The sequence below is a fragment of the Macrobrachium rosenbergii genome, chromosome 41 (genome assembly GCF_040412425.1).
Source record: "Macrobrachium rosenbergii isolate ZJJX-2024 chromosome 41, ASM4041242v1, whole genome shotgun sequence".
Classification (NCBI taxonomy): domain Eukaryota; kingdom Metazoa; phylum Arthropoda; class Malacostraca; order Decapoda; family Palaemonidae; genus Macrobrachium; species Macrobrachium rosenbergii.
The window spans coordinates 58779968-58796867 of record NC_089781.1 but is presented as its reverse complement, the minus strand read 5'-3'; the positions used below and the strand labels follow the sequence as shown (position 1 = coordinate 58796867).

Here is a 16900-nt window from a genome sequence, read left to right as displayed (position 1 = left end):
ATTTTCTGGTAATTTCAATTTCTATAATTATATAATTATAATTATTTGGACTCATTCTATATCATTGTTAACATTAGAATTTACTATTATTATTAATATAAAACTTTAAAGTGTCTACTCATTAAAAATTTTCGTTAAGTATTCATCTAATTGCAATTTAAAAATCGTTATTCAAAAGTTAATTTTTAATCACACATTTTAATTGCTACTATATGCATATTTGGAGGAATATTTTAATGTACAGAGACACTATTTTTTTTATTTCATAATAATTAGTAATTTGCAAGTGGTTACAATTATATAGATTGAGTTTATAGAAAATATTTAATAAAAACAAAAAACCAGTAAACAGCATAAAACTAGTTCATAGTAAATATTCACTAGTTGTTAATAAACTTATGCAGTTTATTAATTTTTATGACAGTCGTAAAGCGGGTACTTCAATCTTCACTTTGGTATAAAAAAGTTGTCTCTCAATTAAAAATTAGTTTCTGTGGTAAAAAAAAAAAAAAAAAAACTTTAAACGCGTTTGCTGGCGTTTTTAGATTTGTGGCATTTTGACGTTCTCCTTGACGCCTCGTGTATAGACAGGGTGTAACACGAGTTTAAGCAAATATTTGGGGAAATGAAAGAAAAGGTCATTCTAAAAAGGAAACATTCTATGAACATATACATTTTTAGGCTTCCTTTGTCGGTGGGGTGAATTTTCAAAATATATAATCATTTATCACGCTGCCCTCGTGCAAGTAAGATGGCATACAGGATGTCGGGGTAGTTGCTAGTCTTTTAATTATAGTTTTATTTTTCTTGCAGGTTATTGAAAAATGTAACATTACAGCCCCTTCAGCTTCTAAATCACAACTGTGAACAGACTTTATGTTATCTAAGTTTAATGATTAGCTTCAAGTACCTTGTAGAATAGATATTGCTCGGCAACATTTATTTGTGATTGTTGAATTTTAGAGTAGTGTGTCCTGCCTCCTTGTCATGGAATTGTTGAATCAGGAGTCATGACTAGGCCTACGCCTATGCTAAATGAGTGATTGTGACGGTAGTCACGATGACAAGGGAATGTAGGTAGGGAGGATACTGCGCTTTCAATAATGTCAGCTTTTTTACCTCTTTCGATTTCTGTATGAATAGGCTACCTTTGACAGGAGCAGAAGAAAAGGTTATTTTCAATAATGTTCCCATCCTTTTTTATTTGACAGAGACGATGCCATTTCCATAGGTGCGTTTTTGCCATTGACTAGTGTGTGATGAATGCTTTTGATGGAGAAGGAGAAATTTTTTATAATAAATGTTAAATCTTTGATTGGTGTATAATGAATATGCCCATCTTTGATTGTTGGGAGATTCCATTAGGCTTGCTTTTCTTTTCTTTATCGGAGACTAATAAATACCATTGATGGAGAGGGAGAAGGTTTCAGCGATGCATGCATTTTCCTCTTTGTTCAGTATATAAAGAATATATTTGATTTGCAGTTATTTTATTCACATCGGCATAACCGCCGATTTTTTTTATAACAGTGCAGCTCTCAACTGTGTAATCTAATGACTGAACTGCTGCAAAACCCATAAATAAGCATCATATCTGCGTATTCCGCATTACTGGAACGGTTAGGAGTTGTCTCCAGTTTTTTTATCTCAAAATGAAACGTGAATTTGACACTTGTAACCCTCGGACACGCTCACTATCTTGGCGGGAAAGCGAGACTGCTCAGAGTAACAAGTGAAAAGATCAGCTCCATCCCCCTCCCCACATCCCTGACTACTCCTATATCCCATACGCCATCTTACTGGGCTGAGAGCAGCGTGATAAATGGTTATTTAAAAAAAAATTCAACTCATCGACAAACGAAACCTTAGATGCATATGTTTACAGGGCATTTTCTGTTCAGAATTACTTTTTCTTTCATCTCCAAAAATATTTGGATAAACTCGTGTTACACCCTTTGTGATTTATATATATATATATATATATATATATATATATATATATATATATATATATATATATATATATATATATATATATATATATATATATATAGTATACACTTTTACTACTATTATTAGAGGGTTTATTAATAATTCCATCATTAACAATAAATAATAATAATAATAATAATAATGTTAAACTTGATCTCTTGTAGGATAAGAAGTATAAAGAAACAAGATATACCAGCAGTTAACATCATGAACAGCGATTAAAATGAATGATAATCGTGAATTACAGCGATGGCAGCGAGAATTCTGTTCCTTACAGATAAGGACTTTTGCTGGCAAAACTACACTACCAGTGTTGGCTACTCGTTTGCGAGAACGGAACGGATGGTAGATATGGAAGAATGAGCCTGGCAAGAAGCGAATCCTTCCTGCAGTCTTGTCTACTATAGCTTTTAGTGGAAGACGCGAATGTTTCTAAGATTCGTGATTGGGAAAATCCTTTTGAGGAGGCTGCAGCACAGTCTTATAATAGTAATGAGTCAGTAAACCACGTACAGTTGATGTGTTAATTCTTGACTTGAAGGAGCCCCGTGTGGGCTAATGTAACTTCCAGTCAAATTTATTTAAAGAATTTATGACTAACGCTTCGTGAAGATACTAAAAAACTTATAATTTATTGACAGTAGCTTTCATGAGTAAGTCTTGAGCTGGAGAGCGTCACCGAAATTGCAAATTAATGTTAAAGAAATGAGAAATAAAAGGACGGGAAACTAGGACGTGATAGAAAATTTCTGGTAAAGGCCAAGTGATGGGACCTATGAAATCATTCAATGCTGAAAATGATGCTGAAATAACTGTTAGGAGAGTGTGGAAACTAAGATGGAATAACTAGAATATGAACGGGGATACAGTAAAAGGAATGAAAGGGCTTGCAGCTAGGGGCCGAAGTGACTTGGCAAAAAACGTTAAGCATTGCTTACAGTGCACCTCATAAAGCGCACTAGAGGTACTTCCCACCTGCGGAGGGCAGTGGGGGAGGAATAAGGCTAAAAGACTGCAGAATAAATTTATTATCAATTGATTTGCCTTTAATCAATATAGTTGTAATTCCATCATGTCATAAATTCCACATCAACTGCAACAACTTCTTGGAAAATGATGAATATTTCGACAACCTAATAATGTAAGTCTGCGTGGAAGAAGAAAACAGCCACTTCAACCAATTCTTCTACAATTTTATTGGTGTTTTGCAACACATAGTATTCCGCAAATTTTACACAACAAGGGCCTTTTTAATATAATCAATTCAGTTCGTTATCTGAACTCTTTGTTAAGCAATGATTAGTTCACCAGTCAGAAACATCAAAAGGAAATTTTGAAGGATCTATTTTGCAAAATAAAAAAATTAAATCCTTAAAATAAAAGATGGGCAAAATACTTTCAATAGCCCCATGAAATAAATGCAATGAAATCTTATGTAGTAGGATCAAAATTATGACAAATCTTACCTTTAACCCTGTCTTTCACATTTGTAGTTAAAGAACGTAATCGTGTCTTTTTGCTATAAATTATAAAAAGATCAAACCTCAGTCCCTGTATTGTAAACTCGGGATTTTTAGCTGAAGGATTTTTGAACTTGGAAATGAATGATTTGCGTTGGGACCTCTTTGAACGGATTATTTATCGTCACCACCTGAACAAAACTCGAGGCAAAACATTAGGAACATTGTATCCATCCCGTAACAAAAACCTAAGTTAGGAAACTTCAGGTGTTTCCCACCACATTCCAGGTACTGGCTAACAATGTCGATATCCTTTCGCAAAACAGGTTGGCCTAACTTCTTCCTCATTAGTATGTGCTGTACCTTACTTTCGCTGTTTTGAAGATGTTCACTAATGGCCCACCACTTATCGACCAAAATTTGCGTATTTTCGTCGTGATGCGTTTCACCATACTTAAGATGACACGAAGGGCAAACGGTGAAGTGACCCGAATTAGAGAGAGGCGTCGAACAGGATGTGCACTTGATCTTCAGCACAAAGGGAAGGTCTGCATTCATGGGCCACCTGCCTAAACATGCTTCACATGTACAGTCGATATAACTTTCAGCTAAATATTGTCTTCTGGTTTCAAAATTTTCTAGATAGAAGGCTCCACAATAGGTTGTGCACACCTCTTCTCCAGCCGGAATGAACCGCACAGCTCTCAAAACAAGATGATCCCTGTAATTGTAGTGCCGGACATTTGGGTTGCATGAATGATTAAAGAGACTCAGTCCGGGAAAGATCCCCTCGCCATATACATTCAGAACAGTTTTGATAGGAGGGGAAGTCAACTGAAATATAAAAGGCCATTAACGTCGTCAGTATAATTATCAATAGTAACAATGTTTAAATATGCCGAATTCCTAATCCATTTCAAAAGCTTATTTCTCCATAGGGGAAATTTTTATGGAATATTGCCTTTCTAAGTAGGTTACGGCAACCGTATCCTTACCTAACATATTTGAGTATGAATACCATATTTCTCATTCAGGTTCAAATCTTACAAAAGTGATCGCATCCAAAGAAGAAAGTGTAAGGGAATAAAGACGTTAACCCTATTAGAATTCAAAGGTGTAAAATTACAGTATATATAATTTTTCAATCCCATGAGGTTCTCCTGGCTCTGGCAGTAAATTTGAATCCCTCGATTCCTCAGGTAAGCTAAAAAAAAAAATAATAAAAAAAGAGAGACCAGTTCTTCAGAACAACTGCCTTAAACCTTGGAAAGAGGCCACTGTCGGACCGGAGGAATGAGAAACCCATGGACTGAGAGGCCATCCTCCAGAGCTTCCAATAGAAAATTTTTAAGGCTTGGAAAAAACGCGTAGTTTTACGTTGTCTGAATAAAAGAGGGTTCAGGTGTCTTTGTGGCCTAAAATAGAAGATATCTCGCGTGAAAGTGACCAGTTGATTCAATAATAACATTAATAAACATAAGTGTCTATCTGGTAACTAAGCAAAAGTACTGTTTAATTAGAATATGCTCTTTCGGTTTCGTAATGGACTTGAATGTTTCATATACATGAAACTTCGAATAGTATGCTATGCACAAAAGCACTGGTTTCCCAAAATGAGGACTTGGATTAGATTATTTCGTTTCTCCGTGAGAGCTTTTGTGATTTTAAGGTTCGAATAAAAATAGTTTATGTGCCATTTCTTAGCAATATTTCAATTGGTAGTTTTCTTGTCGACCATATAAATCCAAATAACCGTATAAATAATAAAAAAAAAGAATGTCAACAGTCCTCAGTATTACGTTCATTACCCTGAAAAAAATTCTTTTAAAAATAACAAATAGCATTCAGTGGATTCTGACATCTGGTCAGATGTCAAATGTCGAATTTCAAACTGAATTCTCTCAGTGAATAAAAGTTTTGGGAAGCTTTGTATAACAAGTTACAACCTTAAATCTTTACATAAGCGAAAAGAGTATATTTAGAAGATAAGATTCATAAACAGTAAATTACTAAATATCCTCAAGCTGTTAGATATATCTCCAAATCATCCCTTTTATACCTGAGCCTGTCAAAAAAATATATTTTTTTATGGTTACAAGGTAATGTTCTAGGCACCTAGCTGCGTTGTCTGTCCTTTTACCCCATCATTTGCCCGTCCTTCAGTCTGTATGGCACTCTGTTAATCTATCCATTCTTTCACCTATTCCCTGTTATTTCTTTTTCTAATTTTTAAATCATTTGCCAAGTGTCATATAGCTCAATAAGTTATTTAACTTTAAACTGTCCTCAGCTATATATAGAATAAGGTCTCCAATTTTAGAAAATAGGTCATGATATTCAAACTAAGGTCAAACAGTAATGCCAGCTTAAGACCCCATCTTCCTAGCATGATTAAACTCAAAACAATAATTATATATAATACTAGTAAGAAGAAGAAGAAAAACAACAACAACAACAAGACAAAAAAAAAGTCTCCATTCGATATTTGATGAAGATTAGTAGAATCAGTAATAAATGATGCAGTTATCAGTAAGCTGTATTAGTTATTAGTAAGCTGTATTACTATGTAAGGGACAAAAGCAAAGACTTTCGAACACCTGAACTGTGTTCCTTATCAGTGTTTACGCAAACACTGATAAGAACACCGTTCAGGTGTTCGGAAGTCATTGCTTTTGTGTTTTACATAATAATACAATTTATTATATAACTGTGGATTTTTACGACATAAACTGCTTTTCAAGAGATTGTGAATTTCTAATAATAATAATAATAATAATAATAATACTTTACATTACATTTTAATTTTTATTCTTAATTTTACCATAAACCTTTGCATTCTTAATATTACTAAGATTAGTAGCAGCAGTAGTGGTAGTAGTAATAGAACACCTATGATAAAAAAAAATTGCAAATTTATGTCATATCTACCTTCATATCACTCAGCTGGAACGCATTGCAGTAAATATTCATAATGTGATGGAACAGGAGACGACCAGCCAAGATGAAATCTTTTCGACTTCCATCAATGGGCTGCTCGTTGCTGTCTCTAAAGTACCGTTTACTCATAATCAACAGTTTTGTAAGAACGAAAGCTGTTATGCACGTCTCATACAGTTCCCTGCTTGATCTTTTGCTTTTATTGTGAACTAGGTGATAGAGTGGTCTATATTCTGTAGAGCTATAAACACCTTCACTGTTAAACCCAAGTCTGATGGGGTCATATTCCTTTGCCTCATTCTCCAAGACAGATATACTGTCTCGCAATGTGGTGAAAGGTGTTTGTAAAATCAGCCTGAATGCTAAATAGGTAACAATATTTTCCTTCTTTTCTAAAGTAGCAAGTGTTGGGAGAATGCTGCACTCTTGCCAGTGAACTTCAGACAAACCCTTAGCCCTGCAGTCTTCACTACAAAATATTACCTGTAAAAGAGATTGTATATGAATAATGCGCCTCTAATAATTGTATAGCATAGACATTAAAACCAAGGACTGCTTAGCAGTTACATCCTGCAGACTTAAACCAGTGCCAAAAACACTCATTATTCTGGTCTCAGCAAATTTATACTAAAATAAATACCTAAGTTGCTGTATAGAAGTAGAAATAAAAAAAAAACATTGAAAAAATCTATCCTGTTTACTCTACCATTTCTTAAGATTAAGATTCATAGAGCAGCTGAGCAATCATTCGCAGCAAGAAAATTAACCATACAATTTTCCACTATAAGCTTGTGAACTTATTTCCAATTAGAGTCAGCCCTTTCTAAAAGAGAAAGCAGTAATCCTATCATTCTTCATATGTGTCAATTGCGCTTTGCGAAAATCGCTCATGGTTTGCTGGCTTCAGCACAGGAATGGTAATCATTTCCATGAAACATCTGTAAGTGCATTCTTAATTATTATTTTATTTTGCATTCAACTCTCCCTGGATATATTAGCATAAAGATTGCAATCTTCGTCTACCCCTCAAAAGTTGCAGGATAACCAAAAGAGAGAGAATAAAAACGAACGAAATAATGGCAACGTTTATATTTGAGTCTCTTCTCTGCTTAATATTCAATTTTATATTACAGAGACTAATGTTACCGACACCCAAATTCCTTTATCCTCAATGCTCGATGAAGCAAGAGGGGAGAAGGATAAAGAGCGGGTATCTGCATCGAAGGAAATGATAATCCTGTTTTTGAAGGAGGAAATGTTGCAAGAGCCATGGAAGGAATATCAAAAAAGAGCATTCCAGAGTTTAGTAGATGACAAAAATAAGTAAAGATAAAACGTACATTTTGAGGAATATTTATTCAGGCAAGTCTTCTATGAAATAGTGATCTGATGGGTGTCACAACTTGTATTCAGAGAGAATAAATGAAATAGTTTCTATAAGAAAACTATCATGCACTAGGCAAAAGCAGTAAAAGAGATATCTGTGACCATATGAATGACCTTTCATTCAATCAGATTAGTTAGAACGATGTATAATTCTAAATATAATGGCATTATCCCAGATAGATACACTGAAAGTCTAAATAAAGTGGTAGAGATTGGGATGAAAAGGTTTTATGTCCTTTAAACAAAACGCCGTAGTTGTTGGGAGGAAATTGAGCAAAGGTGAGAACGAAATAACCTCAGTACCCAAAATGCTAAAGGTGGGTAGTTGGATTTCGTTTACATTAAAGTGGGAAAAATTCAGGAATGCAAGGCAGAAAAATAAAGTCTGGCTGTGTCTTGGAGACTTTAAGCTTTACATAAATTTTGGATCTCCATTCAATATGCCAACAAAATGCAGTTAATAGAAGAAGAGTTCATTTTGAAATTGCATCTAGCCATCAGAAAAGAAAGAGGAAAGCCAGGGAAATTCACTAATAAAGAGGAAAAAGGCACGAGGAAAACTACTAAGGGGTTCAGAGCCGATGCAACACGGTTTTTCGGCAACCGTTTTATCAAAGCTTCGGATAAAGGTGAAAGTTGGCAAGTATATATTTTATAACTCTACCTAATTTTTACAAGAATTATTTAGTACCTAAGTTCAATAGTTCTGATACTTACCAGAGTAAAAGTGTGTTTCCTATGCCAGAGCCATCAAAATCGCAGGTAAGGTTTTTGAACACAATAGTGACGTTAACCTATGACGTCACGAGGCTCCACCCACAGTGAAGAGACGTTTACACATGGGGAGAGCGTCTCTTCATGGTGGCTCTGCCCACTTGCCAATGACATATTCACTAATTGATATTAGCACCCAAGGCCAAGAGAAAGAGAAGGTCTGTTCACTTCCACGAAAATCCCCCATGTAGGCGGAGCTTTGTCTACCTCCTTACTGCGTCAGCGGGTGAATTGTCATAATGAGCTGGTACTTCTAAGATACGTCATCGCCTACGTAGTTACCCTAGGTGGGAGGCGACTCCATCCATTTGGGTAGACCTTGTTTCTCTTGGCCTTGTTAGTACCCATCTTAGGCTTCAGCGATATTAATGATGGCGAGCAGGATTTGTCAACGTCCCCTTGATAGCATCATCATTCTCAGTAATTTTATTATTATTATTATTATTATTATTAATTTTATTATTATTATTATTATTATTATTATTATTATTATTATTATTTTGTGGAGGTTTCATCGCAACTTCCACAGCAGTTGTTGGGACTAAGTTGTTAGTTTGGATTTCCTCCATTTTCTTGATATTCGTATTGTTTCTACTGTACAAATAACTCAATGTATGTAATTCTCCCACATAGTAAACTAATCTATGGCCAGTTTGTTGGATCTACATCTATTCAGGGCGGGATTACAAAAAGACTATCCGTTTTGCTTTTCCCTCAGGTTTCGACACTATAGCCGCTATAGCCTTCTATTAGCAGCAAGTCAGGAGCGGTCACTAAAGTAGAATTCAAATGAAAAGCAATGATACCTCATTTTCCTCAACTGTTAGAGGTGTAAAGGTCAACGCCATTGTTTTATTTCAGTTAATGCAACCCATTTCAGTTTTTTTTTTTTTATTTATATCATACAGCACCCTAAATAAAAGGCAATGAGTCAAATGAAAGGAGACAAGATTTTAAGGGCAAGCTATTTTTTACCTACTTAATATCAATCATATGTAACACGATTTATGTTGATATGCATAGAAAGGAAAATATATTGATATCAGCTTGAATGAGGAACATATTGTTATAATCATTGTGTTTTAATAAATATGTTTTAGATGTACAAATAAAAGTCTAACACTGTACATAATTTATTTACAAAATGTCTTCATCGTCACTCTCGAAGAAGAGGTCATCATCGCCGGCCTCATCGTCGCTAGCGATGTCAGTGATGACTGGTTCCACGCGCTCATGGATATTGCCCGTGATTATTGTTTAACAGCTCCTACACACACTTCTGGGGTGGCCAAGTAACCATTGCCCACTATAGAAATAATTACCTATTCACGCTATAGTAAATCTTGCCACAGGTCTTCTCGCTTGTCTACAAAGTGGCAAGCCGTAGCACAGATGCAGTCTTGCAACCACGGGGACAATTCCATCCTGCTGGCCATTATCGAATTTGTCGAATTCTAGACTGTGTAAGCATATCCATACGCGTCACCGCCTACCTGGTGGATGGGCGGAGCCTCATGACGTCATATGTTTACGTTACAAATTGTTTTAGGACCCTTGTCTGTGATTTTCTCGGTTCCGGCATCGGCGACTTCATTTTACTGTATAAATATCAAAACTATCGAACTTATGTACTTGCCAACTTTCACCTTTATCCGATGCTTTGATAAAAACTTGTTGCCGAAAAACTGTGTTTCATCGGCTCTGAATCCCTTTAGTAAATGTATACTAGAAATGTAGGAGGCAGGAAATCTTACAATGTCAGCAATACAGGATATAAAGTAGTTAGGGAAAAAGGTAAGAGACAAGTTTATATAGAATGCGAGTAGACCAAAAATTTGGAATGTTGGCTAACAGAGCATTCACTCAAACTGCGTTAAATACCTTAGAAATATTAAGGTTAAGAAAAAAAAAGGGTTCCCAAAGTCCTGTAGAGAACATGAGCATAATTCAGTGAGAAAGGTAGATTTTTCATCAGAAAACCTTGCCTTGTGGAGCTATGTTAATGATTCAAATTAGGAACTTCAATTCTGAGTGTTTCTGGAAGTAAAAACCGAATGAAAGTTTGACTGCATTAGAGATAATAGAGGTAAAAGCAATAGGATGGCAGTTGGAAAAATCAGAGTAGTTGTTTTTCGCTGGCGTGGACTGAAACCTGTTTCTGAGTTGAAAGAGAAATTAATTTAGAAATCAGGCAAAATTGATGCCAAAGCGGTCGATGAAGAATCAGTGCAAAGTCCTTTTGAATCAATGGATAAAAACAATCTGGTGCTGAAAGAAGCAAAAATCGCACAGGTCCTGTGAGCTGTGAAGGAGAGTTGCTTGAAAATCTGGAATGGAAGTGTGCACTCACTAGGAAAGTAAGCCACTACGAAGAGGAGAGGATGAATATTGAGTTTGAGAGAAGTTGTGGAACACATTTTTAACAAAGGCTACAGTAGAATTGAGATTAAGAAGATATTGATTGCAAAAAAAAAAATGTCTTTGTTTACAGTATAGAAGTTCAGTATTCCTACTTGATAAGAAAAATATGGAGACGATAGTGAAGACTGATGAATCGTTCCTTCTAGCTCGATGGCGAGGAGAATAAGCAAAAGAGCAAAAAGTAAAGATGACAGACACCTAGAAATAAAAAGGCAACATTTTACTCAGTAACTAAGGCTAAGCCCTCACTGACTTTAGGTGCTTTGAGACAGCCTGCTAAAGTAACCTTCCTACTATAGAAAATCAAGAAGAAAAGTTGCTATTCTAAAGTTGCCATAGCTATAATTAAAAGGAAAGAAACATTGACCTAAGGAAGGAAAAAAAATTATGAGCAAATTCGAATATTTTATAGTTGAAAAAAACTCAAGAATATATGAACAAGATGATGATAATTAGGAAAATGAAGGTCTCACTTCCCCCAAAATGAATGTGGGTGGATCTAAAACACACTATGGTGAATACTGATATTCTCAGACAAACAACCGCAACAGTAAGTAGCTGAAGACAGAAACAATGTTTGTGGAATCAGATGATAAATATAAAAGTATAGGTTGACAACTGTAACAAAAAATTTTCTTTTGAGCCTGGTGACATCAGAGAAAAAAATTAAAAAATACACATACAGCAACTAGTAACTGAAGTGTTAATTTTGTATAAAAAAAACTTACTTAGCAAAACAAAACAAAAAAACAAGTAAATGTAACAAAATAATGAGAAAAGTGTGGAGAAATAATGGAGACCACACGTACAAGCTTTTCCTCAGGTAATGAATTGAACGAAGTGAAATTAACATGAACGTGAAGAATGAAGTGAATGCATAATTATCAGGTGAGTATGAAAAGATTAATTCTTATTCTGCCACCAAAGGGCAAATACACTATCCATCATTTCCATTTGATTATTAGCAGAGGACCAACGTGATAATCTGAAAATGAAGAACAAATGTAAATCAGTGTGTTACTAATACTTACCGTGGAGCAATTTGGGCAAGGAAGTGGAGCTAGGCATTCCATCAGACACATGTTACAGTGGTTACTGAAGTCTTCATAATAGATGCCATTGCAGTAACTCCTTTCTAATGCTACCACTTCTCCTGCAAATAAGGAGAGAATACTTTGTTGTTAGAAATATTTTTCATAGACAGGCCATTTTTTGTTTGTTTGTTGTTTTTTGCTCTCTTGATATATAAAGTTTGTTGAGAAAAACGAAACTAGATTTGAAGTATCTTCAACGAAGGCATTTACTCATATTTCAAAATGTAAAAATCTGACCAAAGAGCTTACCTGGCATTATATCTCCTTCGGCAATAATATGTCGACCTTTCTTAGGCGTGTATTTTAATCTTAGTGCACTACTTAAAGCTGGTACATTTGGATGATGTTTAATAAGTTTTGGAAGCTGACGTTTTTTCTTTGAAGACTGCAGAATCTCTTTGGAAGTCCAACTTTCCTCAGGAACCTTCCTTAGTTTATCAATCATACTATAGACATCATCAAAATCCACAGCATCTGTAGCATTAGAAATAACAGGTTCTCTCATCAGCATTGTTAAGCATCTGTCTTGTCTCTGTTTGAGTTCAGGTTCTGGAAAACCATACAGTAAAGCTTGCTCCATATCTCTGAGGCTTTCTTCGTACTGTTCTAGACCAAACAGTACAGCAGACCTACAGGCATATACTTTAGCAAGCACTGTGCACTCTTTGAAAGAGATGCTACTATCATTGTTGTTAATCTTATCATAAGGCAGATGATCTGAAAGTGCAGGGTGTTCTGCTGCCATTAAGCTCAAATTCAATAGTTCTAAGGCCTTATCAAAATTTTTCTGATGAAAATAATGTTCTCCTTCCAATCGGAATTTTTCGGATTTTGAATTGGACTTCCCAGAAGATACAAGCGTAGGTGACAAGGTATCATGAGCATCCTCTAAATCCCACAGGAATTCAAACATCTCCTCAGTGCTCTTTTCTCCATGAAACTGATCTAAAACCCATTTCAGCTTTTCTTCCCCTAGTCGCCTCTCAAAACCGTGTATCAGTTGATCAATATAAGGGTCCTCCATTTTCTGGAATATTAGGAGACATACTATAAATGGATCACTTATTTAGATATGTATTACATTCAGATTCTATGTTCCAATGCAAAGCTAACCATTATAAGATGAACATACTTGAAAAGATATATGTCCACTACAATATTCATCAACGTGACTACGAGTGAACCAACTCATAAAACCATATACATTGTACCGATGGACATTTCCCAATCTGCGTTAGCAAATTAATAATAAACATACACGTGATTAAAAGGTAAGTTTCTTAAACTTCATCACTTAAATATCATTAGTTAAAATACAATATATATATATAAGCGATTAAAAGGTATAGTTTATATATATATAGCTTCATCACTTAAATATCATTAGTTAAAATCATATATATATATATATATATATATATGTATATATATATATATATATATATATATATATATATATATATATATATATATATATATATATATATGTGTGTGTGTGTGTGTGTGTGTGTGTGTGTATATGATGACCACACACCATTTAATACTATCATTGATTTTTATCATTGATTTTTATCACCAACGTTTCGTAGTTTTTATAGAATTACATCTTCAGGGCTGCATATAAAAAGAAAAAAAAACAGTTATAAGTACAATAAAAAAATATATATAAGGACTAGCAAAAGCGCAACTAACATAGAGGTGAGAGAGCAGGGAACTATTGAAAACAAAAGACAGTAGTGTGTGTGTATATACAGTATATGTATATATATATATATATATATATATATATATATATATATATATATATATATATATATATATATATATATAATATATAACTTCTTAGAATTCTTCACATCTTTTGGACACGCTTGTCACTACAAAGTCTCAGATCCAAACGGAAGAGAAGAAGAAATTCTGAAGACCGTATCAGGATTCGAATCCATATCCAGAGTATCAAAACCGGGCCACGTTGGTGACTTGTCCACAAGAAGGTAATCCAGAAAAAGTGAAGAATTCGAGAATTCAGAGTACTTTGTGTTCATTGTATTTACATATGTATCTAGTGAAAAGTGACCAGTAGATTTTTGTCCTTGCTCAGGTGGTAATTACCACCCGAACAAGAAGGACAACGTTCGATAGTTGGGCAAGTCAGAGCGATTTAAAAACGGAATTTTAAACCCAAATATTTCATGTTCCAATAGATGGATTATGGAGCGCCACATGCTTAGCTAACTTTGATCACTCTGACCAGGATTGAAGAAGGAATAAGGCTAGCAATCGCATCCCGAAATACGCGCTGAAAGCCAGAGACTGCCTCCTTTAGAAGGAAAAGAGGTCCATAGACGAAAACCCTTAAGTAAAATTACAAATACAAGACTAAAAGATGCGCTCTTGTGTTTGCACAGAAGAGAAACTACGCGTCTATCGAAAATATACTTCTCTAAAAGACATGAAAAATCACACACGCTTATTTTTATGCTAGTTAATAACCATATCTACTGGTCATGTTAACGGAATTTACCTAAGCAGTTTATGATACGGTTAATTACTATTAAAAATGACATGAAAAGAAAATTACAGCAAAAAGGGCAATAACTAAGAGTAAGTAGAGAACGCGCTGTCGCGGTTATTAACGCTTCGCAACTGAATTAAGGAGAGAGGAAAGTTTGAACTCGTTTATTTCTGTCTGCGTTGAGAAAACTACTGTAAATTCGCCGACCGGCTAAAAGCGGCACTCTTGTGTTGGGGCAAAAGAGAAACTTCATCAAAGTCGGCTTGACGAGAAACGAGTAGATGTTCAGAAGAATGCCTTCTCTGTTTAATAAACGGTCCTTTCTCTCTCTCTCTCTCTCTCTCTCTCTCTCTCTCTCTCTCTCTCTCTCTCTCTCTCTCTCTATCTTATTTGGAGTAACTATCGTCCGTACACGGTTAGATGTTAAAATGTAAAAGCAAAATCAAACTTCCTTCGTCAATTTTCCTTCTGAGGAAAAGCAAAACCACAACTAGATAAAATAAAACAATTATTTTAGGAAACCCACAACTCTACTTGCATGTCTGTTTCTGTGTCTCATTATCTATCTATCTATCTATCTATCTATCTATCTATCTATCTATCTATCTATCTATCTATCTATCTATCTTATTATCTATATATCTATCTATATATATATGTACATATATATATATATATATATATATATATATATATATATATATATATATATATATATATATATATATATATATATTGATAGAGCAAGGAATAGATCAGTGTACTGACGACTGAAATATCATATTACAAAAGAAAAACTGAAATTAAATAAAAAAGAAAAATTTTTGACCGTATCATGAAAGTAGTGTCTCAAACAACCTGCTTATCAGGAAAAAGGACAAAAAGAAACATCAGGAGCTCGGAAAATTTATACCCAGTAGAATCAGTGCCACCATTCCCGTGTTTATTGTTCAAAGCATTCTTTAAAAAGTTCGTACTTACTCGTCTTGGCAATATCTCAAGCTGAGAGCTCCAGCTAATTAGCAGTGAGCATTTTCACAGCAATTCAAAGCGCTAGAAGATTCGCCATTCGATGTTCAAGGCTGCTTTGGGGAACATTTAGCTGAAAGTTCCTTATGTAATCTTGAGAACGGATAATTCGTATGTTACCCTAATGCACAAGCCATCGATGGGGCATTCGTACAGCCACACACGAATCAGTCGGTTTTGAGGCAAGCATGTTAAGGTCATATGTTAAATAAAGATGTGTTTGAATTCGGCACAATACCTAGCAGTTTTTGGCAAATTGTGAAACAGAATATTACAGGGGATTTTAGATAATATCTAGGAATTTTATATAATGCGTGTATTCAGTTAGATTACACATATAACGAAAAAGAGACATTACAAATGATATTAGGTTGAACATTTTTTATATTATTTTAATGTAAAGCCTCTTTATAAAAGGTTAGATTATTTTATGTTACGCAACCATATTTTTTTGATGCCTTAATTTTTCGTTACCTCATCTATCGCCAAAATAGCGATCGGTGTTCATGAGAAGACTTGGGATATCAAGTAAATGTCTGATGTTCCTTGTTCTTTCATTAAATTTTTAGTTTGTAATTATATTCCAAGATTTTTAACACATTGCCGGTACTACACATGCATACACACACACACACGTACACACACCCACACACACATATATATAATATATATATGTGTGTACGTGTAATGTGGGTATATATATATATATATATATATATATATATATATATATATATATATATATATATATATATATATATATATATATATATATATATATATATAAATATATATATATATATATATATATATATATATATATATATATATATATATATTTATATATATATATATACTATATATATATATATATATATATATATACTAGATGACCAACCTGGTGCTGTCTGGAATAACTTTGAAGAACTCAGTAAAAATTTTCCAACATCCTCTTTGAACTGTTTTGTCGTGTAAAGAATGTATACTCTCATTGAAAATACTTCTCTTTCCTGTGGTTAAAAATTGTCTTGAATTCTTTACTTTAAATAAACGTGACATATACATATATCCTGGCACTTATTTGATTAAAATGGTGAAAGAGAGAGAGAGAGAGAGAGAGAGAGAGAGAGAGAGAGAGAGAGAGAGAGAGAATGATTGACTTGCAGTGGCAACCATTCTCGGGTTTTTTCTAGTATGACTTGATGTTTAACCTTATTCATAAAGGGAATTTATAAATGAGAAAGAAAAAGAGATAAAGGTAGAAGGGGAGAGATAGAGATTGCAAGTATGAA

At 34.3% G+C, this 16900-nt stretch overlaps 1 protein-coding gene across 3 annotated transcripts in view; it reads right to left on the bottom strand.

Annotated features, from left to right (window-relative positions):
- Positions 1-3164: 3164 nt before the first annotated feature.
- The window catches only part of LOC136826875 (SET and MYND domain-containing protein 4-like), a 53367-nt gene continuing 39631 nt past the window's right edge, over positions 3165-16900 (bottom strand). For all 3 annotated transcript variants that reach the window (XM_067084400.1, XM_067084401.1, XM_067084402.1), the window contains 4 exons: positions 12314-13091; positions 12002-12123; positions 6381-6872; positions 3165-4286 (listed from right to left, as the gene is read on the bottom strand). In XM_067084400.1, coding sequence (XP_066940501.1) covers positions 3627-4286; positions 6381-6872; positions 12002-12123; positions 12314-13088 — 2049 coding nt within the window. In that variant the 5' untranslated portion in view covers positions 13089-13091 and the 3' untranslated portion in view covers positions 3165-3626. The remainder of the gene's footprint in view (positions 4287-6380; positions 6873-12001; positions 12124-12313; positions 13092-16900) is intronic.